Source organism: Podarcis muralis, chromosome 6 (assembly GCF_964188315.1).
Source record: "Podarcis muralis chromosome 6, rPodMur119.hap1.1, whole genome shotgun sequence".
NCBI lineage: Eukaryota > Metazoa > Chordata > Lepidosauria > Squamata > Lacertidae > Podarcis > Podarcis muralis.
The window spans coordinates 44,809,859-44,834,411 of NC_135660.1; the positions used below are offsets into that span (position 1 = coordinate 44,809,859).

The 24,553-nt window shown below is 42.0% G+C and overlaps 2 protein-coding genes across 6 annotated transcripts in view; one reads left to right on the top strand and one right to left on the bottom strand.

The window, feature by feature from the left end:
* Positions 1–624: 624 nt before the first annotated feature.
* ATP5MK (ATP synthase membrane subunit k) lies at positions 625–3,774 on the bottom strand. Of its 3 annotated transcripts, none has more exons than XM_028730390.2 (5): positions 3,651–3,774; positions 2,923–2,990; positions 2,104–2,201; positions 1,795–1,892; positions 625–910 (listed from the first exon to the last, which is right to left on the bottom strand). In XM_028730390.2, exons 3-4 carry the CDS (start codon positions 2,188–2,190, stop codon positions 1,800–1,802), a joined length of 180 nt encoding a protein of 59 aa, XP_028586223.1. In that variant the 5' UTR covers positions 2,191–2,201; positions 2,923–2,990; positions 3,651–3,774; the 3' UTR covers positions 625–910; positions 1,795–1,799. The 3 variants fall into 3 exon arrangements, with proteins under 3 accessions (XP_028586223.1, XP_028586226.1, XP_028586224.1); XM_028730393.2 differs by having other exon boundaries at positions 3,612–3,705; XM_028730391.2 differs by having other exon boundaries at positions 3,593–3,705.
* Positions 3,775–3,883: 109 nt separating this feature from the next.
* PDCD11 (programmed cell death 11) overlaps positions 3,884–24,553 on the top strand; it is a 28,798-nt gene continuing 8,128 nt past the window's right edge. The window contains exons 1-24 of one of the 3 annotated variants that reach the window (XM_028730384.2): positions 3,884–4,012; positions 5,152–5,266; positions 6,138–6,269; positions 7,382–7,549; positions 9,171–9,332; positions 9,952–10,075; positions 11,161–11,342; positions 11,997–12,104; positions 12,312–12,518; positions 12,943–13,067; positions 13,738–13,798; positions 14,553–14,699; positions 15,293–15,544; positions 15,977–16,120; positions 16,975–17,169; positions 17,724–17,894; positions 18,757–18,976; positions 19,521–19,673; positions 19,986–20,101; positions 20,903–21,417; positions 21,921–21,983; positions 23,128–23,236; positions 23,569–23,658; positions 24,283–24,385. In XM_028730384.2, coding sequence (XP_028586217.2) covers positions 5,162–5,266; positions 6,138–6,269; positions 7,382–7,549; positions 9,171–9,332; positions 9,952–10,075; positions 11,161–11,342; positions 11,997–12,104; positions 12,312–12,518; positions 12,943–13,067; positions 13,738–13,798; positions 14,553–14,699; positions 15,293–15,544; positions 15,977–16,120; positions 16,975–17,169; positions 17,724–17,894; positions 18,757–18,976; positions 19,521–19,673; positions 19,986–20,101; positions 20,903–21,417; positions 21,921–21,983; positions 23,128–23,236; positions 23,569–23,658; positions 24,283–24,385 — 3,652 coding nt within the window. In that variant the 5' untranslated portion in view covers positions 3,884–4,012; positions 5,152–5,161. Of the gene's footprint in view, positions 4,120–5,151; positions 5,267–6,137; positions 6,270–7,381; positions 7,550–9,170; positions 9,333–9,951; positions 10,076–11,160; positions 11,343–11,996; positions 12,105–12,311; positions 12,519–12,942; positions 13,068–13,737; positions 13,799–14,552; positions 14,700–15,292; positions 15,545–15,976; positions 16,121–16,974; positions 17,170–17,723; positions 17,895–18,756; positions 18,977–19,520; positions 19,674–19,985; positions 20,102–20,902; positions 21,418–21,920; positions 21,984–23,127; positions 23,237–23,568; positions 23,659–24,282; positions 24,386–24,553 lie in introns of all 3 variants that reach the window. The other 2 variants (XM_028730383.2, XM_028730385.2) reach the window with 2 other exon arrangements.

Consider the following 24,553-nt stretch of genomic DNA (forward strand, 5'->3'; position numbering starts at 1 on the left):
CAAACTGCAGAAAGTGGTGGAATTTAGGCCTGGTTTGAGTCTCAACACTAAATTATGTTTTTGCATTACATAAATAAGCAAGCCACTTCCCGCAGGACTGCAAGATTAGAAGCTTCCCTTTCCACTTTCAATTTAATTACAGGTACTGTTACATTTGAAGCCTAAACAGTAGTTAATCTTTGCTATGGATTGGTGAATGACCAGTTCATAAACCATAGTTAAGACTGCCCATTTTGTCTCCATTTGGACATAATAAACCACAATTGGTTAAAAGCAAGGGAAAGCTTTGTTATCCCACAATGGATGCAACCCACGATCCCTATTACCTATCTGCATTTCACTTTGGGTTGAATTAAGGCTGTGCAGAGTGGTGCAGGCACATATTTGCTCAGAAATAAGATCAGTCAAGTAGTCTTTAACACCTATCATTCAGCATTATCTTCAATGTAAAAGCAGCCCTGCCAGATCATTGAATTCCATATGTTGACGAATGCCTGTAGATTAAACAGGTTATATTAACATTTAGTATTAGTGCCATACTCTGCTCAGCACCATCCACATGTTTAAGACACAGGAAATAGGATCATGTTTGTTCCTCTCTTACTACAAATGGAACACAAATGGTTGTAATGAAAGCCATAATTTACTTTTGGAACAAAATGCAGTGTAACATTTATTCCAGAGATACAGTAATGCCTAAGGATGTATCCATCATTTCTCAGCACAGATTGAAAGGGCTCCTTAACTGAATTGTACACACTAGAACTCTGCACGCTGTTTATATGTAGGACCGTCACTTCTGTAGTAGCAATGTGTACAGATTACAAACTTCATCACTGTTCATGATTTATTGAAGTGTACATCAACTTCTAGTTATATTATGTGCATGGTCCAGTGTCAACATGTCAACCTGTCAAAAAAATAAACATCATTCAGTTACTACATCTTGCACAACTTCTATTTATATTAACACACAGTGGCAGTATTTTGCCCAAACCAGGAAAATTCATATACTGGCTTGTTGTGAAGCCATTAACCAGTTTCCTGGCTCATACAAAATGGGAAAGTACAGTTAACAGAAGACTTCCTGGTTGGTTTGCTGGCTCACACATTTAAGGCTTATTAAGCAGATATATGATCATACAAATGGGGATACACTGCTGCCATGAAATAACATGCTATTTAGTTGGGCAGAACTTAAAGGTATGCTCACAACTGGATGTCAAGAGGATATGAAAGCAACCACTTCCCCTTATTTCTGCATTTAGATACTCTTGTCATGCCACTCAGTGAAGAACTGAGTGACATAAAATAGGATAAAAATGCACATACTGAGCAATTGCTGAACTATCAACTTTTCCTTAGCCAACTCTTATTAAGACATCTATGAAATTTAAACTCATGGCAAACATCCCAGGTTTCAAAAACAAGCAAATTAACCTTGCATATCCTGTATCAAAATTCTGGTACTATGCATCTGCTCCTGGTGTTTGATTAGCTGAAGAACAGAGTGTTACACAAATTCAAGATCACTACACTTTGTTATGCCATTTAAGAAAGCCATTCTATGTTCAAGTTGAGGTTAGAGAGACAGCAACATATGATAACAACATTCCTGGTAAGAAATAACTTCATGTTGTAATCTGCTTAAAGCCCTATGAAATGATTTACTCGTAACAAGTGCTTAAGATCCTAAACTTGCATTTGACATTTCATGTACAGATACAGAGATTTACCTGGATTTCTGGAGGTTTTAAGCCCTACTGGCATCAGTAAAATATGGCAGACACTTACCCATCTTATTTCTGTGTCACGGCTGGAGTTTGCTTCTTAGGCCTCAGTTTAAAATACAGGATGATACTTGCAATCGTTGCATATGTAGCTATAACATACTAAAGACAGAAAAGGATATTATTCCTCAGATCAAACACATTTCAAAGGGTTGTTTGTGGAATAGAGCCTTACAAACCAAATTAGGATCCCTGCCAAGCCTAATTCGGTCTGTGTGCCAGAGGTTCCCACCCCACACATTCCCAAATCAATTCAGGAACTTTTGAGAATCAACTTCTTTGTTTCTTAGCAGTTATTTAACTGGACACTTACATTTCTTCTGCCTGTTATGGTGTAGGTATTGAAGTATTTATGAAAACCTGTGAATTGGTGTTGTGACCCAGCATCGTGTCCTGCCATCACTATTAGTCCTAGATTTTAAAAAAGGAAGTTAGTACTGAATCTTTTAAAAAAAATCTACAGTATCTTCCAGCCAAAGTAGACCAACTTCATTCCAGTTATTTACATTTGAGCATGAAAGCATTAGCTACTAAAACTACATAGGAAGATCTACTCAAAGCTGTTATTCTGAATTGTTTGCTACATCTAATACCAATATATTTTACAGTGCTGACCTTCAAACAATAATGGCTACTTCTGAAGCTAAGAGCGATGCTTCAAGAAACGTAATATGGGCTTGTAAATAACGAATTATTTAGCCACCTGAGCCTCCATAGAGCAGGTTACGGATATGCCACTATTCACATGCATGGGTAATAATAATAATAGATAACCTAATAAGAATTGCATGTCCTATTTGTAAGAATGATGTAATCCATAGTTTTAATTGACATTAGAATACTTCATGCAGTAAATTTATCTTATCGTTCCAGACTACAACTCCTGTACCACCTATACTTGGTTGAGTCAATGACCAACAAGACCAACAATTGTAGTTTACCACCCCAAAGAGTCAGGCCAGCGATGTCATAGCTAAAGGCATAAGTCTGAGCAGAAAGCAAGTGCTTTCAAACAGACCTTCAATCACTGTTGTTCAGCAAGAAGTGGAAGGGAATAGGCATCAACCACTGAAACATTCAAGCCAATTTACTGAGGAAAACTAGTTAGATCTAGTATAGGAGACCAACTTACCAAATGTTTCTCAACTGCGATTAACACAAGTATCTCCTCGACAGGTGGAATGATTTTATACTGCAAATCTGGAAAAAAAGGAAAGAGACGGCTCATCCTCTTGCAGATACAGGGACACTACGGAGTCATAAGCAAAGCCAACCAGAGTCTGCTGCTATGCATAACACTAGAACTTCAGAAAAAGGAAACCACTCCGTTTTGCATATTCCCATTGCGATATTTCACTAACCAGAAAGTTATTTTATGCATCATCGTTTACTAGTGAAATAATAACCTTTAAACTGTTCAAACTGCTCAGTACTTTTCAATCAACATAACAGCAGCTCCTCTAGACCTCGGCTAGCTATTACCATTGAACTAACTTTAGTTATTTCATATGAAGAGCAACCTGCGTATAAAGAGTATCAAACGCTAAATTACTCTATGTACCAACCAATGACATTCATAACGAGTTTTGAAGACAACACACAGAATAGGAAATGACAGCCTAGATCCCTCGGCCCGGTCGGAAACAGAAGCACAAAAATGCTGACCCTTTGGACCTTTGCAGTAGCTATTGGCTTACTAAACTGAATTTCAATTGCCATAGCAATCCTTGAAGGTTACTCCTACCAGGGTCTATGTGTGTGCCACTAACAGGGCCTCTACCCCTTTTACAGATGCTACTCACACTCCCCAACAAAATTAACCTTCTGCCGAGCGAAGTCAGCGCCCGCCGCAGTTATTACCCGCTTTCTCCTCCCGATAACAACCATTCAATGCCCTTCGCGCGAAAGATGGCGTCGCTCAAACAGCCGTCCTTTCCGCTTGCCTCTGATTGGCTGAGGCGCGCCGCCCTGACGAGTAAGACGGCACCGCCTCAGAAAAGTATGATGTGATTGGGCAATTTGCGTGTTTGTCAAAGTTACCGGATTCCTTGCGCTCTGTGACGACTAATAAACCGTCCCTCGAGTTCTACCACGGCCCGGTTTCCGTAAAGCCCACTTCCGGTTGCCCTTTGCAGGCCTTCGAATTCGATTCCGGGTTGCGGAGCAGATGGCGGCTCTCACGCCCCAGGCGTGCCAGTGAGTTGAAGAAGCGTGAGGAAAAGGTACGTAAGCTGAGCTCTCTGGAAAAGAGGGATAATGACGGAAAGGAGGGTGGCCTAAGGAGAGGGGGCCGAGTCCGAGTGAGCTGGGGATTGAGAAATACGGCAAGGTGGGTTGCACGTGTAGAACTAGCGTGGCTGTGTGAGTGCCTTGCGGGTTCGCGGCCGGAGTGCTTGCTGTGACGCGCCTCCGCTCTTCTGATTGCAGGATCTCTCACAGAAGACATGGAAGGGGGGCTGTGTGGCTTGATTTAACCCGTTTGTTTTTGTTATATTTTTTTAAAATATTGAAAGCTGCTTTATGGACATAAAGGCAGAGTGAAAATAGTGCTCTTATCTGCCCCAGCTTCCACTTTGTGCCTTCTGAGCTATATAAAAATGTTTATATTTTAAAACTAGCAAAAGATTGCTAGATTTTTCTGAGTGTATGTGGGGGAAATGATTAAAATCCTGGTATGGTTATGAAGCAAAGTCATTTAGAATAGTGCATATTGTTTGTGAAATGCTCTCTTTTTAGTTTCTCATATTTTAAAATACAAAGGTTTTGGGTCTAATAGCTGCACAACGGCCAGAAATCAACAGGTGAGTTATTTTCTTGGCTGAGTGATAGAATCATAGACTTGGAAGAGGACCCAATCATAGAGTTGGAAGGGACCCTGAGGATCATCTAGTCCAACCCCTGGGATGCACCCATGCAGGGATCAAACCTGTGACCTTGGTGTTATTGGCGCCACGCTCTAACCAACTGAGCTAATGATAGAAAAAACTATTTATTGATCTCCACTTATGTAGGCATTGAATACTTAGGATCTTGGTTCATGAAATAACTCTTTGTTACTTAAGAACAAAGGAAGGACTAGCTTATTTTTGCATCTCTACCAGTAGACATTCAGTTTGAGTAGGTGTGGTACAGTGTTTGCACATCATAGATTAACAATATTTATGAGCTCTTGGTGTCCTGATACTCTCATGAGTGTTGTCTTGTTTTAAAGAATGAATCATCTTCAAAAGCACAACACTTATTTTATTCCTGTTATTTTAAAGTCTGTCCTCGTTCTTTGCATATAAGAAAATGTTTGTGTTGGTTTTGCCCTTTTGAACACGATTTGTATATGCAAATAACTTCGTTGTTTCCATTGCAGAAAGATAACCATGTCATCTGTAGAAGAGAATTTCCCTCGAGGTGGCCCACAAAGGAAAAGTCAAGAAGAAAAAGCGGCCAGACAGTCAACAGTAGAGCAGGATAATTTATTCAAAGTATGCAAATCGTGAACATATTAAGTTGCCTTCTACTAAGTCAGATCATAGGTTCATCTTGTCGCTTATTATTGCCTATTCTGCTTGGTAGCAATTCTCTAACTGCTTACAGAGGTGTTTCTCAAACCCTCTTACCTGTAGCAATTTTAACTGGAGTTGCCAAGCATTCAGCCCAGATTCTTCAGCGTTCAATGCATATGCTTTATCACTGTGCTATAGCCCCAGATTGATGCACTGACATTGTTCTTAAGAATAACACAATAAGTGGTTCTGGGAACTCTTCAGGATAGAATAGAAATGCCTGTGCTGTACAAACAAGTTTCCTGCCAATTAAGCTGTAGCTTCTGATTTTGGCTCATTTCAATAAGCCAGAGTTTGGCATGGTTTATCACTGCATAGCAACAAATTGTGGTTAGTTTAGTTTAAACTCGGAAGTGAATGCTTCAAATTTCTTCCTTTGATGTGTGCCAGAGGAAGAAAGAGGAGGTGGAGCACTTCAGCCTCAATTTTGAGCTCACTTGCTTCCATAACACTAAACTGGGTTGGTGCAGGAACTTGTCAATCTCAAGATGTTGTTGGTCTCCAGCTCCCACCAGCCCTAGCTATCATGGCCATTGGTTAGAAATGATGGAAGTTGTAATCCAGCAATATCGGGAAGGTAACAGCATCTCCATTCTTGTTTAACTTTAGATCTGTACAGCTCCTTTGAGTTTCAGACCAGGCCTTCCTTAAGATTAAACTCTCTAAAACATGCTTTCCTGCAGGTTACGTTCATGGGTCCCTTTGCAGCTCTAAAACTAAACTATTGTTTTAGGGAAGCAACTGTCTTTTCAAAATCTTGAAATGTCTTTCTTTTTTTTAACTGTCTTAGACGCAACATGAAGAAGTGACCAAGAAAAGAAAGAAAACCCATCAAGATGAAACAAAGCCAAAAAAACTCAAGACTGAGAAGAAAGCCGCTGTAAAAATCGGTGTTAAACATTTTGAATTTCTAACAGTTGAGGTTGGTCTATAATTTGTATTATGGCTTATTTTCACACTGTGGCAAAAAACTACACAATAATAAGTAGTACAGTGGTGCCCCGCAAGACGAACGCCTCGCAAGACGGAAAACCCGCTAGACGAAAGGGTTTTCCGTTTTGGAGGCGCTTCGCAAAACTAATTTCCCTATGGGCTTGCTTCGCAAGACGACAGCCCATAGGGAAATCTCCGGGACAGCGGGGAAGCGCAGCGCGTCTTCCCCACTGTCCTCGGACCTCCTCCGAAGCCTGGCGGCGGGGCGGGAACACCTCCTCCCGCCGCCGCCGGGCTTCGGAAGGCTCCTCCGAAGCCGGGTGGTGGGGCGGGAACACCTCCTCCCGCCGCCCGGCTTCGGAACGATGCTCCGAAGCCGGGCGGCGGGGAGGGAGTGCCTCCCCCCGCCGCCCGGCTTTGGAACGATGCTCCGAAGCTGAGCGGCGGGGAGGGAGCGCCTCCCCCCGCCGCCTGGCTTCGGAACGATGCTCCGAAGCCGGGCGGCGGGGCGGGAACGCCTCCCGCCGCCGCCCGGCTTTGGAAGGCTCCTCCGAAGCCGGGCGGCGGGGCGGGAACACCTTCTGAAGGCCGGCGGGGGGCAAAAGTCTTTGTTCCCCCCTGCCTGCCTTCCCGGGAGAGCGGAGAAACGCAGCGCGTTTCTCCGCTGTCCCGGACGGCTTTTGAAGGCAGGCGGGGGGGAGCAAAGACTTTCGCCCCCACCCGCCTTCAGAAGAGGTCCTGGACCTCTTCTGAAGGCTGGCGGGGGGCAAAAGTCTTTGTCCCCCCTGCCTGCCTTCCCAGGGGCTTTTAAATCGCCCCGGACAGCGGAGAAGTACCATTTCAAATAGTAGCATATGAGACAGGAGTAGATTGTACATCATTGTGGTATTGTGAGATAATTCACAGCATGCAGAAGGCAATGATGTAATTTTCCCCTTCCGCTTTTCTTTGGATTTTTTTAGGTCTTGTTAAAAAGGGGACTTACAGCTTTTATTAACAATATACTCTTTTCCCCTGTGGGGGACAGTCTAGTTGTGTAAAACACAGGAGAAAAAAGTGTTTCTGAAAGTTGCTCATTATCTGTCCTTGTTTTTTAAACAGTCCCTCACTGCAGGGGTACTGCTCTTAGGATGCGTGAAAGAGTCTAATCAGTTTGAGCTGGTGATCAGCTTGCCCAATGGGCTCACTGGATTTGTGCAAGCGACACGTATAAGTGATGCCTACAATGAGATGCTGAATGAACAGGTGGCTACAGATGCGCACTTAGAGGTAAGACAAGGTGCGTGTGTGTTACGTAGTTGTTTGGTGGGTTCTGCAAGTACCACCAAGCAGCAGGTTTCTTGTGTTCAAGGCATTTTCTTGCCTCCTCTGTTTCCTGCTCTGTCCTGAAGAGGTCTACATTGTAGAAGACCATTTAGAGCTGCCTTTACAACACCTGACTTGCTTTGGTGCCAAGATGGGGAACTTGAGGCCATCCAGATGTTGTTAGCCATCCCCAACAGTTACAGCTAGAGGTGATGTGAGTTGTAGTCCAACATCTGGAGTGCCCTGCTTTAGTGTTTTGCACACTGCAAGAATGGGAGGATGTGCATTGAAATTAATATCTTCACAATTGAATAAAAACAAAAGAAGGTAGACCTTTTTTAAAAAAACACTTCTAGATTTTGACTGACACATCCCATTCCAGTCTGGAACAACATATGCTGATGTGGTGTTTGCCCATTCTTTGGGGATACGTTTGTATTGAGGGAGAGAAAGGGTTAATAGGTTGACCAATAAGAAAGCCCGGAGGCAGAGCCTACCTGATTTTGAGGCTCAGCCCAGAGGTTTTGACAGTTAGTCCGGTTGGTTCTTTTTTGAAGGGGGGGGATAGAGGAGTCAGAGTGATTTAGAGACAGGGACAAGACTGAGAGTCAATAGAGTGACAGCGTTTCGAATATATTTTAAAACTTGTTTGTGTTTGAAATAAACTTTAATCTTCATTGTTAACTCTACCTGACTGAAACTCAATACTTCACCGGGGAACCCTGGGTTTCCTCCCCACAAAATTGGTGGCAGCGGAAGAATAAAGTAGTGGTATACAGGTCAATAGTCCGTGAAACGACTGGGGCTCTGTACAAACGCCACAAAATTGGTGGTAGAGGTGGGATGAATACACCGTGAAGGGAAAGGTAAATCTGGGAATGATTACCTTATCCTGGGTGTGAAGACATATTGGTGTAGTTGTGGAAAAACCCAGTGTATGAGGCAAAGCCAACGTAATAAATTGAAAAGAGAACTTGAAGCTATTCTGGCAGAGGTTTTAGACTTGTGGTTGGGTGAAGGGAGCTTGCAGGGTCAGTTTGGAGACCCAGTGCAGGACTTCGGGGCTAGAGTCTAAAAGGGAACCTAGCCGGAGGGAATAGCAGTGAGAAAAATTTCTTATCTGACTCTGTTTTGCTGTCAAATCACACTCACTCGAAATGCCACCCAAAAAGCCAAGAAATCCTGTTAGGGAAACAACATACGAAAGCTCTGAAAGAGAGGAAAATGGGAATCCTCAGGGAGAAGGGCAGAATTTAGAGGAAATATTAGAAATTCCCTCTGGCTAGTTCCCTTTTAGACTCTGGCCCCGAAGTCCTGCATTGGGTCTCCACACAGCCAGTAACATGAATTTCCTTTGGCTTGCCATCTGTATTTTGGAGGAAATAAGCTTTGAATAGTTAAATGGCTGTATTGCAACCCCTTCAGTAATCAACATCCTCCATAGCATGTTCAAAAATTCAGTTGTATTGCTTACAGCAGAACATTTTGTTTGGCCAATGTTTCAGAGTCAGTGACTAGATATTGCTGTTGCTGTTTTGATATGTTCCTTATTTTAGTCTTTATCCATTAAACTATCGTTTTGCAGGATCTGAATTCTCTCTCAGATCTCTTTACCCCAGGAATGCTGGTCAGATGTGCTGTGGTTGGTGTGGAGAAGACTACTACAGGTCGTCAGAGTATACAGCTAACAATCAACCCCAAAGATGTCAACAAGGCTTTGAATGCTGCCACTCTGAGACCTGGCATGGTATGAAACATATGAATTATCTGTTTACGCCTGCCTTTCCAAAATTATGTCATGTAGCTTACAAAACATAAAATATAATAAAGCAAAATAAAAAGCACAAAACAACAATTAATAACACTTTAGCAGATAAATAGTTTTGAAATGTAAAGTAACAATTGAAAGAAGCAGTAATAAAAACACAGTGTGATGAATTAAGATGTCTGGATAAATAAAAATGCCTTTATTTGGTGCCAGAAAGTCATCCATGTAGGTGCCAGGTATACAGACCTAGAGAGGGGCTTCCATGGAAAAGAACCTCTCTGGTATCATCACATACCCTAACCTCAGTAGCTGGGGAACCTGGCAATGGGCATCATCAGATGAGCTCAAAACATATCTGTTAATTTTTTTGTGATTTGATATGGGAAAATGTTCTTGTGCCTTTTATAAGAATGCAGGGAATAGAATTTCAGCAGGTGCAGATATCTTGTCCTAATATTGCTGTGAAGGGTATAGGTCTCATTTGTGGGAGCCCAAAGTCCTGTTTCTTTTCAGGGAAACTTGAGTGCTTGAGGAGGGAGGAACAACAACAAGGAGTCTGATAAAATTTCCTTTAAGCTTACACTTCTTCTCCAAACAGCTGCTCTCTGGCTGCATCTCTAGTGTGGAAGATCACGGCTACCTTATTGACATAGGCATCCCATCAACAAAAGCATTTCTGCCTCGTCAGAAAGCCAAGGCCTACCTGCAGTCAGCCAACAAAGGTATAACTATACTTAGGAGTACTGGGTTTAAGGCAGGGGGAGAAGCAAATGGGTGGTTTAGAGAACTGTAAAATCTTAGATTTGGCAGTTACCAGAGGCAGAATTTACTGCCCAGTGTGTGTGTGTGTGTGTGTGTGTTTGAGAGAGAGATTCTTGAGTACATATCATTGTACAGTAACTTATAAGCGGCCAGCTGTTGCCTGGCTTCTCTTGTTTAGGAAGCTTTTTATGCAAGGTGGATTATTTCAGTCTATGATAATAATAAAAGTAATAATTTATTATTTATACCCCGCCCATCTGGTTGAGTTTCCCCAGCCACTCTGGGCGGCTCCCAATCAAGTATTAAAAATGATACAGCGTTAAATATTAAAAACGTCCCTGAACAGGGCTGCCTTCAGATGTCTTTTAAAGATAGGATAGCTACTTATTTCCTTCACATCTGAAGAGAGGGTGTTCCACAGGGTGGGCGCCACTACTGAGAAGGCCCTCTGTCTGGTTCCCTGTAACCTTACTTCTCGCAATGAGGGAACCGCCAGAAGGTCCTCGGCGCTGGATCCCAGTGTCCGGGCTGAACGATGGGGGTGGAGACGCTCCTTCAGGATTCAACCTCAATCTGTTAGCTGCCATCCATCCTCCAACCGCCTCCAGGCACTCACACAGGACCTTCACCGCCTTCACTGGTTCTGATTTAAAGGAGAGGTAGAGCTGGGTGTCATCTGCATCCTGATGATGATCTCTCCCAGTGGCTTCATATGGATATTAAAAAGCATGGGGGAGAGGAAGGAACCCTGAGGCACCCCACAAGTGAGAGCCCAGGGGTCTGAACACTCATCCCCCAACACCACTTTCTGAACACGGCCCAGGAGAAAGGAGCGGAACCACCGTATAACAGTGCCCCCAGCTCCCAGCACCTCTAGACGGTCCAGAAGGATGTTATGGTCTAGGATGAAAAGCCTTTTAATGTGATGAACATGTGAAAGGATTTCAGAAGTAGCTGGTGCCAGGAAATAATGGCCATAGTGATAGAAAGGTAATGTCAAAACTTTGTTGAAAAGTGATGATAGTTGCATGTGTTGGTCTCTTAGGGACTGAGCTGAAGATAGGCCAATACTTCAACTGCCTTATTGAAGAAGTAAAGAATGGTGGGAGGATAATCCGCATGGCCATTAATCAGTCGGAGGTTGCTGCAGCTATTGCCACAGAAGAACAAAACTGGTCCCTTGGCAATTTGCTACCTGGGCTGGTGGTGAAAGCCCAGATTCAGGAGGTAAGCTGTTCTTTACGAATTAATGTACTAATCTTATTCTCTTCTCTCTTGGAAGAGTACAGTGAAATTATTAAATTGCCTAACACATCTGCATTTTAAACAAAAAATGCATTTGCTTTTTCACAACTTTGAATTGTTCCAGTCTGACTACTGAGGTTGGTTAAAATATAAGGATAATTGCAAAAATAGAGGCTTTTTGCTGGAAACATCTATTACCCTGTGCCTGAACCATATGAGGTTTTTTGTTTTTTCCCCTTCTAGTTTACCCTAGATTTTTAAACATCTCTATAGGGTGATATTCAACATTAGCCCTACTCAAGCTACCCCATTGAAGTTAATGGACACGACTTAGGTTCATTAATTTCAGTGTGTCTACTCTGAGTAGGACTTGGTTGAGTACCACCCTAAAATGTTATTAAATCTAGTGATTTACAGCACTAGAAGACATAATTTGGAACCACCAGCAAAATAATCATTAATATTGTATACATATAAGCATGTAATACATATAAACCATAAAACACATTTACATTTTATGATAGCCACATTAGAACTCAATATTCATCTAATACTCATCTAGATCTGTCAGAGAAATTCTTCTGTTTAATTTTACATCTTGCAGGGCAATTTTTGTTTCCTTTTGAATATTTCCAGGTGACTCCTTTTGGAATTTCTCTAAGTTTTCTGTCTTCCTTCTCTGGACTTGTGGACTACATGCACATGAGTTCTACAAAAACAAGAAACTACTCACCAGGTCAGACGGTAAGTGATTTTATAGCAAGGCTTAAATTGTGTTAAGGTGGTGCTGCAGGATTTGGTTAAGATATGAATTGAACGGTTGCATCTCCGGTTTCACCATAGTCATGGAGGCTAGAATGTTTAAGTGAAGTAAAGTACCATTCTCAGCACATTCCCTATTTTTCCTACAAACTTAACACCTCCCCCCCCTTTTTTTGTTTTCCCCTCCAGGTGAAAGCATGCATTCTCTTCAACAATCCTACCTCCAAGGCAATACGCCTATCTCTGCGCCCAGTTTTCCTCCAGCCTGGCACTCAACTTGGCAAGCTGTCTAGTGATCAGATTGGCAGGGTAGTTCCTGACTCTACAGTTGAGACCTTTCTCAAAAAGTCTGGTGCCATCTTCAAGCTGGATAGTGGCTGCCTAGCTTTTGCACATGTAAGTAACTCAATGCTGATTGCATCTTCTAGGAGGGTAGACTGTTTCAACCATCATGGCTGATGTTTGGAGCGCAGTACATCAGCACTTTTGCCCGTTACCAATTCAATACATAGATGTGTCTTGGCATCTGTTTGTGAATGTGTTATATGATGTCTTAATTTGTGCTGGAGTATTGAGAAGAGCCCAGAGTCAGAAGGTAGCAAAGAGCTTTTCTAGATTCTTTTGTTGTTTGCTCGCCTTTGTTAGATGCGATCGTAACCTCTGTTGTCACATTGTGATTCATATAGGAAGGTAGAATCAGACAGATGCAGCATCTAGGCTTGGCTTTGCTTTCTGGATTAAGGCAAGGTTAATCCTAAACTAGAAAATTGGATTTATAATTTAATCTTCATTTTCTGCACTATCTTTATACCTCTTTCAGATAAAACATCTTTCAGATACTGCCAAATCTTTCAAACCTGCAGCATTCAAGCCTGGAAGCAAGCATAAATGCCGAATTATTGACTACAGCCCAATGGATGATGTGGTGGTGGTGTCTCTCAAACAGTAAGCTTTAGAGTACAATTTGAATGAACCAATCTGAGAAGTGTTTTTATATAATCATATTTCCATGTCTTAAATTCTATGCATAGATGGAACTTCCTTATGCCTGACAGATAATACATTTCAGTTGGGACGTATGTCCCATTGCTTTCAGAACTGAGATGGCTACATTATGCACACCTGTGCAGTGGATTGCATCTGCACATTAAAAAAATTGGTTCCATAGGTATCCAAACTTTCTACCTTCAGGTGATATTTTGCTCCTTAAGTTACAAAGGAAATTCTGTTGAGGTCCATTCTAGCATCTGATGAATTTCTGTCCAGGAACATCCATTACCCCACCCCATGTACACCAAGGCCACACCAAGGCTAGATCATGGCACACAATGTGACTGATATTTAGCCCAATCATACCCTACCTCATTTAGATCATATATACCAGTTTCATACTGACAGCACAGATATAAAAAGAGCCAGTATAGTATACAGTGGCAGGCCAGGAACGTAGGAGACCATGGTTCAAATCTCCACTTGGCCATGAAGCTCACTTGGTGACCTGTTTAGAAGGGCAGGAGGAAGAATCGGAGGTGGGGGCGAATCAGTTCTCTTTACTCTTTCATCTGTTTCTCTTCCACCACACAGATCAATTTTCACTTCCCTTTTTTTTTTGCAGACACATTATTGAGGCTCCATTCCTGAGATACCATGATATTCATCCTGGACAGGTGGTGGAAGTAAGTTCAAGGAGAGAGAAAAATATCCTTGGAATCTTGGTTATCTTGCTGAACAAACCTGAGGCGAGGGCTTTGGTTCAATTTTGTCCAGCAAGTATTTCCTTCTGACTTGTGTGCTTAATGCCTCTTTGAACCTAAATCCTGATGTGTGACATTAATGGAACGCTATTAATTTCACTGTAGGCTAGCAGAGCCGTTGCATTAGTTGTACGGAAATCAGTCTGGTTTCTGCTACATTCCACAAAGTTATGTGCAGTGGATTTGCCTATCATTTAGTCTGTGTAATCATGCTTTGTTTAGATACTTATATGCTGATTTTTAGGGAAACCTTGCCAGGCAGTCTACATAAAAAGATTTAAATAATGAGCATCAATTAGACTGTATGATAAAACAATAAACATAAGCTTCAAGGGGAAATGTAATTATTGAAAGCTAGATCTCTCTTCCCTTCAGGATGGTTCTTAAGTAACGCTGTAGTAGGAGCTGAGGGGAGAGGGACACTTGGGGGCTGGGGTAGCCAATGTGGTGCCCTCCAGATGCCTGCCCAATTTATATCCCAACCTTCCTCCCAAAGGAGTTGTTGGACTGCAGCTCCCATCACCTCTGACTGTTTGTCATGCTAGCTGAGGCTGATGGGAGTTATAGTCAAAGATTTGGAATGCCCCACATTCACTTCCTCAAAGATAGATGGAGGGCATCTCCTCTTTCTGTTCTAGTTTTTCTTGCTTTCTGATCCCTCGTTCTTTTGGATTAGGGCACGGTGTTGGCTCTGAAGCCCTTTGGCATGCAAGTAAAGGTGACTGAGCACATCAAGGGCCTGGTTCCCCGACTGCATCTGGCAGATGTGCTTCTGAAACAGCCAGAGAAGAAATACAGTGTGGGGAGCACTGTCCGGTGTCGGGTAAGAACTCTCTGTAAGGGACCACTTTGCCCTGCTGTGGTTCTGTGGGTAACATTAGGTTGGATGTGCAAAACCTAGGTTCAGAATCCCTCTCAGCCATTGTGTTTACTGTGTAATCCCTTGGATCAGTTACTATCTCTCAACCTAGCTTATTCAGTGTTGTAGTGAATCTAAAATGGGGACAATGACATGTATTCATAATTTCTAATATTTCTATTTTACCTACTCAGAAGAACTCGCTGAGTTCTGTGGGACTTGCTGGCAGGTGTGTAGGATTACAGCCCCACAGGACATTGTCAGCCACATTAGGACCCATGCAGTGGCCTATTTAGCTTGCAGATCAGAGATTCCCCATGCCTATTTTGAATAGTTAAAGAAGTGTTATTCAGGTCCTGTTACAGGATGAGCTCTGTCTCTTGACAGCTACCTCCTAACCTTTCATAGCCCTTATTTTTCTAAGCTGATGGGTTGTGCTAGGTGTATTAGGACTGATCCCGTGAGTTCCAAGCTGACATTTTGGACGTTCCTTCATTTTGGTTCAATTGCAGTTTCCTGCCAGTTGGCATACATAATTCCAGTTTCTTCTTCTCCAGGTGCTTTCCTGCAACCCTGAAGCAAGGAAACTCGCTCTGACGCTTAAGAGAACACTTGTCAATTCCAAACTCCCTGCCCTTTCCAGTTTCGAAGATGCAAAGCCAGGCTTGACCACCCATGGTTTTGTTGCCTGTGCTAGGGAGTTTGGCTGCATTGTGAAATTCTACAACGACATAAAGGGCCTTGTCCCCAAAACTGAGCTTGGTGGGGCACCTTCAATTGTTCCTCAGGAAACATTTTATGCAGGCCAGGTAAAAGCTGGGTAAAAGTAAAAAGTCTGATTGTCCTTGATATAAATTTTTCAGTTGTTAATAGCACTGCACATTTGCATAACAGATTTGCATAACATCTTTAATGCACATACATTTGTTTAGTGATAGAACATGAACGGCAGTAGGACATAGCAGTAGTCTCTCTTCCTCTCTTGAAAAACATTTAAATAAAAGATTTTGAACTACTAGTAAAATGACTTACATTTGTTACTTTAACACAGAGAGGGGCATAAAGCCAGTGGAAAGTTACAGAACTTCCACGTTTTATCCAGCTAAAGTGGAGGGAAATGGGTTAGGAGCCAGATAGGATGCAGTAGAGTTATGTCTGGGGACACATTCAAGTGGTCCTGTTTTTGAAGTGTGAGAGTGAACATGTATGCAATATGAAGATTCTTTTGTTTTGCCAATCAGGTGGTCAAAGTGATTGTCTTAAAATGTGAGCCTGAGCAGGAGAGACTGCTGCTGTCATTCAAGCTGACAAATGAAGCACTAGCTGAGGATGGTGGAGAAAAAAAGACTTCAAAGAAGCGAGAAGTAACATATGAAACCGGACAGGTAATTTATTCTAAAAGATGTCCCTTCCCTTTCCCTGTTGACATTCTCCTGAGGATGCTAGGAGCAAAGACAGGAATTTATGATATTTCTAACTTGGGTTTTATTTCATACAAAATGATCAGATTATCAGTTCATATATCTTAAGAAGGACTATGCTATGGGGTCCCAATTATAGTACTACTTCATGCAAACATGGAGCATTTCTGTTGGATTTAAACCATTTATTCTAACTTGAAGTGTTCTGCACATCAGTATAAATGCTCAATCTGGTTGGTCTAGATTTAAATTTAAACATAAATTATTATCTTCACTTTGAACTCCACTCCCATGTTCCTCAGTATACCAACACTTTATATTGTTTCATTAATAACCTAAGAAGGAAAATGACTATTGCACTTACTTAATCTAAGCACAACTAGAAGGGCTGCTGATTAGGCATTTAGCGATGTGATGATGAATGTTATCTGTCAACTATATTCTATCCTGTTCCCCACCTCCTTTTAAAAAATCAATTCACAAACCAAGAACTTATACAGTGACCACTAATAATGAACTATTTATTGTAGATATTGCTGCAGATTTATTATGCTATTTTTGTTATATTCAAATAAGAACTGTTTTATTTATTTGTATCGATTATTATTCCTATGATCCTTGTTTATAAAACCCAATAAAAAGTTATTCCAAAAAATAAAAAATGCTCCTAGACTTTAACTTTGATTGTTGAGATGATTTCTTTCTTTTATCTTTTAAGTTGCTTGCATTTTGAGAAACCTTGTTATCCTGGGAATATTGCATTTTAGGCGGTGGTCTTCCACATATTAAAAAAGTGTCGCCTTTTTTCTCTTGCTCAGATTGTTGATGTAAAAATTCTGAGGAAAAAAGAAGATGGCCTTGAAGTTACAATCTTGCCGGACAATGTTTTCGCCAACCTTTCTACAAATCATCTCTCTGACTATGTGTCCAATAGCAAGTTGTGGTGGTCCTGTCTTAAAGCAGATGATATTCTCCATAGAGTGTTATGCCTCCATGACAAGGGAGGTCATGTTGTATCCTTGTAAAGTCCAGCCAAGCTTGGTGAAATCATTTAGCCATTTTATGTTGTACAACAGCGTTAACTTGCATTGCTTTGCATATATTGTCTCCCAGACAAGTGACATTCAAAGATTCTGTGTGTGTCAGTTTTACCCCTCTATGTCTATGCAGTCTGAAGGAAAGAAATTGTCTTAGAAGATTTTTTAGATGGAGGGAGAGTAGTCTTTAGTATATTCACCACCTTGGTTTTTGGATGAAGCAATTCTTCAGGTTTGTTTTTTTTAAAAAAATGGCTGTCTGCCAATTGGGATCCAATGGAATCTTGTTGCTGACAGAACTTTTTCTTTCCCCCCTGCAGAATCTGAATGGAATCAGGCAGTTGGTTGGTTGCAACATGATCTTACTTTTTGGCACAATTATGTCCTACATCCCCTGTGTTATAACAGTCTGCCTACCCCCCCTCTATGTTGATAGCCATTGGTGAAATGCTTGTTTTGTGGCTTCCAAATAAAACCAAACTACCAGTATGCTCCTTCTCCCCAATTTTATTCCTTGACCCATTGTTTAGACCCTGAGCAGAAAGCCATCGGTGATTTCAGCAATTGAGGAGGAACGGGTGGTGAAGAGCTTTTCCGACATCCAGCCTGGATTGCTGCTGACTGGCTTTGTGAGAAACGTCATGCCTTATGGTGTGTTTGTGGAGTTTCCATATGGTCTGACAGGGCTGGCACCCAAGTCGGTAAGGCATGTTGCATTGTCCCTGCTAAAATAGGTTTATTCACAGATGTTGAGGAAGAGGTGCTTTCTAGTTGAAATAATCTCTTATGCTGCACTACTCAAGGATCAAAATTGCTGCTGAGAGGAGTTCTCTAGATGGATTTGGGAGTAAGGGCACAAAATAATACATAGGAGTTTCCTGCTTGCAAGTGGTGTGAGAAAACCTGTTTTCTAGTGGTATGTTTTGAACTGCAGGCATTCAAGATGGCCCCCATCTATAGGTAAAGGTAAAGGACCCCTGGATGATTAAGTTCAGTCAAAGGTGACTGTGCAGTACAGCACTCATCTCGCTTCAGGCCGAGGGAGCCGGCATTGGTCCGCAGACAGCTTTCTGGGTCATGTGGCTAGCATGACTAAACTGCTTCTGGTGCAACCATCCATAGTCATGCCCCCAAAGAGCATCAAACAGTTGTGCTGATCCATATATACACTTGTCGCATTCCCCAAAGAGCAGTAGTACATGGCACAATTTCCGGTTTATTAGCATCAGCTGAATGTCAAAGAATAGATGTTTATAGAACAAATTTGACTTTTAAAACACATTGAACGTTATCCAAAGATCTTCAGCTAGCTGAAAATGCAACCTTTAGTCTTTACTTAGAAAGGCAAACAATCTAGCGATGAAATGTTAATTAGACTGCTAGCATGAAGTAGCTAATAGAGCTGTCTCTAACTCAGCCTAGGTAAAAGGTTTCTTGTTTGGAACTGTTTTGATTGCATTCCTTCCTTTCTGGAAGTCTTGAGGCTGGTGGTGTTGATAGCTCTCTTGCAAAGGCACTCTTAAGGAACAGTATTAATTGGTTCTTATCTCCTAATTGCTATAGGCAATGAGTGACAAGTTTGTGACAGACACCAAAGACCATTATGTGGTAGGTCAGACTGTAGTTGCCAAAGTGACCAGCATTGACGAGGAGAAGCAACGCATCCTGCTGTCCCTGAAGGTGTCTGAGTGCTCCTCCGAGGATTCTGTTTCTGAGAGTTTCTGTTTGCTGCACAAATACTTCAAGGAGGTGCAGGAGATCAAGAGTATCAGGAGTGGAAGAGGTAAAGGCTGTCATGATGATAAAAGATGGCCCATGCATACCTTGTGTTGGCCACATACACACAGTGGATGCATGTGAGCGTCCTGGTTTTGGGGCACAGGCTTAGAGCACCTTTTCTCAGCATTTTGTCTGAAATCAGGAGGCCTAGGAACTTTTCAAACTTCTATTTAAAGAGAGGTTCAAAGATTCAGTTTCAGGTAAAACATCTAGTCACTCGGGGTGGTTTTCTGCTATATGTGATTGCCAAGTGGGTTTTGCTTAACTTGCAGTTGGAGAAAGATTACATTTCTTTGACTGGCACTTTGTTTCTGGGTGACTGGCTCATTTGCTATGAGCTTAAAAGACCCCATTTTTTCCTTCCATTTTCATATTGACTTAAAGATACAGTAAGAAAGTTACTTTCAGGCACCAGAGCATAATTCCTCAAAATAAGGGAATCCACTCATTTTTAATAGTTAATCCTTCTTATACTTACTCTGACTTTCTATAGTTCAGCGATGAAACATCAAGCTGCAAATGGGACTTAGTTCTTTCTTTATCCTCAGATGATGTCGGTGTGGTTGAAAAAGTCTGTGAATTAAAACCTGGGCAGAGACTGATGCTGACGGCTCGCAAAGTCAACACTGATGGTTCAGCACTATTTGATAGCACCTCTGTTTCTGGCTTAACTATAATGGCTACTCATAGTCACCTTGGAGGTAGGACATACTTTGTGGTCTCCCCCCCCCCCCCCTTGCCTACTTTGTCCTGATATACTATATTTTGCTCTTTGGGTTGGAAACAAATAATTGATTGCAAAGAGTGGAGTCTTTTTTAACAGTCTTAGCAGCAGAAGTGTGTCTGAGACCTGAGTGAATTCTTAGTTTTTCTCCTGACTCAGCTATCAGTGATGTAGTATAAATAAATAAATAAATAGTGTCTCTTACTGAAGTACTGGAATGCAGTTGCTTCATTTTGCCCCAGTTATATCAAGCAATAATCTTATGGTGCGTGTTTGTTTGTTTTTAAAGGCAAAAATATTGTCCAGGGTGAAAAAACAAGAGCTGTGGTTCTCTGCATTGATTCCCTAGAATCAAAGGTCTATGTGTCGCTTAGAGAGGAGTTGCTGTCCCCAAAGCCTAAGAAGGTATGATTAGCCTGAATTGGCTTTTATGCTGGATACTAACCTGTGTAGCTGGTTAATAACAGAGTCATAGAAGAGAGGTTTATAGAATACCATAGAAATGAGCAACATATGAAGAGATTTCAATGGAATAACTAAGCCAGGGGTGGTTGACCCACCCGCCAGAGAGCTGTTTTTGCTTCCTAGTCAAATTTTTCTGCCTCCAGCAGCAGCAAAGAGAAAGTCAAAGTAGACACAGTGTGGGGAGGAGAGATATCTGTGTGCATCCTGTGTGTCTGTGCAAGAGTGATGTATAGCCTTGATTACCACTTGCATATGACCCCTGGAGGACTGGGCAAAGGTGAATACAGTCCTTGGGACCAAAACAATTGGTTAGCTTATATTCAAATGTCAGGGGGCCATAATGAGGAGGAGGGAGCAGCTTTCCCTTCCTGTGTCCTAGAAGGAATAACTGGGTTTAAGCTGCAACTTCTTCAATATTATTTGATCCTTAGGAAAAATTGATCACCTGTTAGGCACACATCTGAGAAAACCCCAGGGAGTGTTGGCGTTTTCTGCTTTTGCCTAAGAATTCAGCTGGGGCCTAAAAATGAAAAAATGTTGTGTCCTGAGAATTTCCTGGAAATTCCCTGGAAAGTGCATTGCTGGAGTTTTTCTGATGAGGGTAAAACATCTGTCAGGAATGCTTTTAAATAATCGATTTAAGCCTTGGGCCAAAATGGCTGCTGAAGTCTGTACCAGGTTTTGTGTGTGCGTGTGTGTGAGTGAGTGACTTTCTCTGGATGTTATTTCTGTGTTTTTCAGTTAAAACAGAACTCTCAGCACCAAGCCATCGTGCAGCATGTGGCTACAGAGCATGCAGTTGTTTCATTGGTAGGAAATGGTCAGCTGGTTGCCATACCTGTGGCTTCCCACTTCAATGACACTTTCCGCTTTGATTCTGAAAAACTGAAAGTGGGACAGTCGGTCCTAGTGGTTCTGAAAACTCTCCAGCCAGGTGACTGTGGGCTCTTACTTGCTGTTCAAGATCAGAAGAAGAGAAAGGCTGTAATCAGGTCACGGCGTGAATCTGAAACACTTGGGGAAACCTCGGCCATTGTGAATCACTCGCTGTGCTTGGGAGATGTGGTCAAAGGAACTGTCAAGTCAATCAAGCCTACTCATGTCCTAGTGGCAATTAATGATCAGCTGATCGGCTCCATTCATGCATCCCAGATCCTGGATAAAGTTTCCATAGGCACCTTTCCAACATCAGTGCTAAGAGTTGGGCAGCAGTTGACTGCTCGGGTGATTGGGGGCAAAGACATTAAAAATCACAGGTAAGATCCCACCAAGCTTCTGAGTGCCTTTTCTGAGTTTTAGCCAATTACTAAATTTTAGTTCAATGTTCTAGCAGGCACAGAACTTTCCAGATCTATGTCCTAAGTGCAAGTGTTGTCCTCATGCATTTATTGCCCTGTTAATAATTTTCAGTCCAAGCCAGGCAATTAAAGCATAGTCACTTGTCTCTCTTCCTACCTGAATATAGACCCATTTCCATCTACAGCTGACAAGGAGGCAACTTGCAATTCTCTGTTGGAGAGAGGTTACCCAGAGTGGGTTTTCTCTTCCCACTCACTCTAGAAGCATGATTTCACAAATTTAAGGAAACACTCACTTTTGTGTGGAAAAGACCCCTTCCAGTTTTAGTCCTGCATGCTCAGAGAGTGATTATTTCCCCCACTAGAGCAGATAAAGAGGGAACTTTGAAAAACTATCAAATACTGAAGGGCCACTTACAACTGGAGTAAGAATGATGTGCTAATCTGCTCTTAATTTTTAGGTATTTGCCCATCACCCATCCCCATTTTACCCGTACCTGCCCAGAGCTCAGCATCCGACCAAGGTAAGATAGCCTTTACATACTTTGTTTGATGAGGTTTTACAACATGTAACAGATACACCTATCCAAGCGTCTCCTGGTCTGAATGTTAGTGACAGATTGGGGTTCTCTACATAAAATTCTGCATCTTGGAACATATTGCACAAATATGGTAGACCCAAGTGACAATTTGCTTAATTTTAATGATTCTGGCAGCATTATTATTATTTAATAATGATGATGATGATAAATTATACCCCGCCCATCCAGCTGGGTTTCCCCAGCCACTCTGGGTGGCTCCCAACAGATTAAAAGCCGAATAAAACATTCAGATCTTGAAGACAACAGAAGTTCTCGGTGGGTGCTAGGATTGTAGTATACAGTACTTTGAAGGGAGGCAGCCTGATAGGAAATCTTGGATTAGTTGGCAAATGCTTGGACCTAGAAATATTGGAAGGGAGCAGGGAGTGGATCTCAAGCTGTTCCCCCTCTAAGAATACATGGATCTATAGAGACTGCCTAGAACATGTCTGGTGATCAAGCTATTGTAGAATGATGGATTTAATTTTAAGTTGCTCCTCTTTTTTCCAGATAAGATGGTAGGCAGTTCCCACCACTTTCCCCTCTCTTATCTTCAGCCCCCCAACCATATCCCACACCATTCCCAAGGGCCCTCCAATGCCCACAAGCAATTTCCTTGGGGTGGGAGTTTATTGAGCTGCAGTAGGAGACATGCAAAAGCATGTTCTGTGAACTCTCTTTTACTCAGAGCCAATTCATTCTAAATCATGGGAAATGTCTGTACATCTCCAGCATCCTTGTTGAGAATTTACCAGTCCTGTAATACACATCCTGGTATGTGTCTTGTGCACTGTGTCCCTTGCTTTGGATTGCCGACTTAAAATTGGGAGTCCTGTGTTCTCCATGAGCTTGGATAGGAGACACTTTGATCAGGGACAGGGGAAATAATTGACATGTCAAAGCAAAGAAGCTAAGGGCATAACTGGGGTGGGTGGGTGCTATTGGGCTGTTGTTTTTATTTTTATTATGTATTTTGTGATTTTATATCTTGATTTTATTCTGTGAACCGCCCTGGGACCCCCGGGTATAGGGCAGTATATAAATTCAGTAAATAAATATAAATAAATAAATCTCCACTTACAATCAGTGAGCTGTCTGGAGAAAGCAAAACTGCCCTGGGTCCAGAAGATGGCAATCCGGAAGAAATACTGAAACCCTTTAAGCCTGGGCAGACGGTGACATGCTTTGTTAAGAAGGTGAGGCCTAAAACTTCTCTACCTTTGCGTAGCAAGGGGTTTCCCCTCCCCCTTTGTTTTAAAAAGTTGGGCCAGTCTTCACTGTAGATTTGGGAAGCATGACATACTTCAGAATACTATGGGTTGATGCAATTTCCCAATGGGGTATAGTGTCCAAAATGTGTGGTTGTATGTGTGTCCATAAGCTCTTGTTTCACTTGGGTTGGGGAGGTTGATGTGGAAATTCTGGAATAATTTATAGGACCTCTTACGAGGGAATGCATGGTAAAAACTGGACTCTGTCTTTTCTAGTGAAGAGTGTTTTATTTTCTCCTGTTTGCTTCTTTTCTTAGTACGCTGCTGCAAATAAATGGCTGGAGGTGGAGGTCACCCCTAACATTAGAGGGAGAGTTCAACAGCTGCTACTTTCCCTTCGACCCACAGTAAGTAATTGCCAAGGAATGAAGGGCGCAAGACTCTTCTATGCAGGAGGCTACGTTCAATAACATGAAAATCTGCAGTAAAGAAACAGATGCATTAAAATGTTGGAAGTGTATTGTCCTGGCTATTACCAGAGACATAGCCAAGTTAGTGAAACAAACTCTTATAGCATTATTTTTTTTAAGGCTAACCAATTTATTATGACATAACCTCTATATGCCATAATAAATTTGTTAGTCTTTACAAAGCCAAAAGGATACATCCTTGGGATTGTTATTTTTTCTCCAAGTTAAGCTTTAAGAATTCTACAGCCATATAAAGGCCTAGTTACATAGTCAATAGCAGCCACAACAAGGGTTGCTTCTTTCAGGATAAGAGGAGCATAAGGCTTTTTTTGTTCAGATTTTCACTGGAAAGGTGTAGGAAATGTTCTGGTCTCTCTCAGGGCATTTCCCAAATAAGTACACAATTTGAAACCTTAACTATTTCATAATGGTTTTTATGAAGAGCTAAACGCTAGCCCAGTCCCGTCCCCCCGCCCCATGCATCACCACTATCGGGAATTCTTCACAGGCACAATTAAATGGTTGGATGATGGTAAAGATCAGGTCATTCTCTCCCAACAGGTCTTAAAACACGCAGGGAAACACTTCAGAAATGGACAAGCTTTGGCTGCGACGGTGACCGGCTCTGATGTCACTGAAACTAAGCTCCATCTGTCACTTACAGGTATGATGAGAAGAGAGCACCACAACATTAAGATCCCAGAAAGAGACTGTCAGTGACGGTCGCTCTCCATCTAGTCATCAGAGGCTTATAAACCCAATTCCATAGGCTCACAATAACTCTGATCCTGTAGTTCCTTGTATGTGAAAAGCTTCAGATGTGCCATGGAAT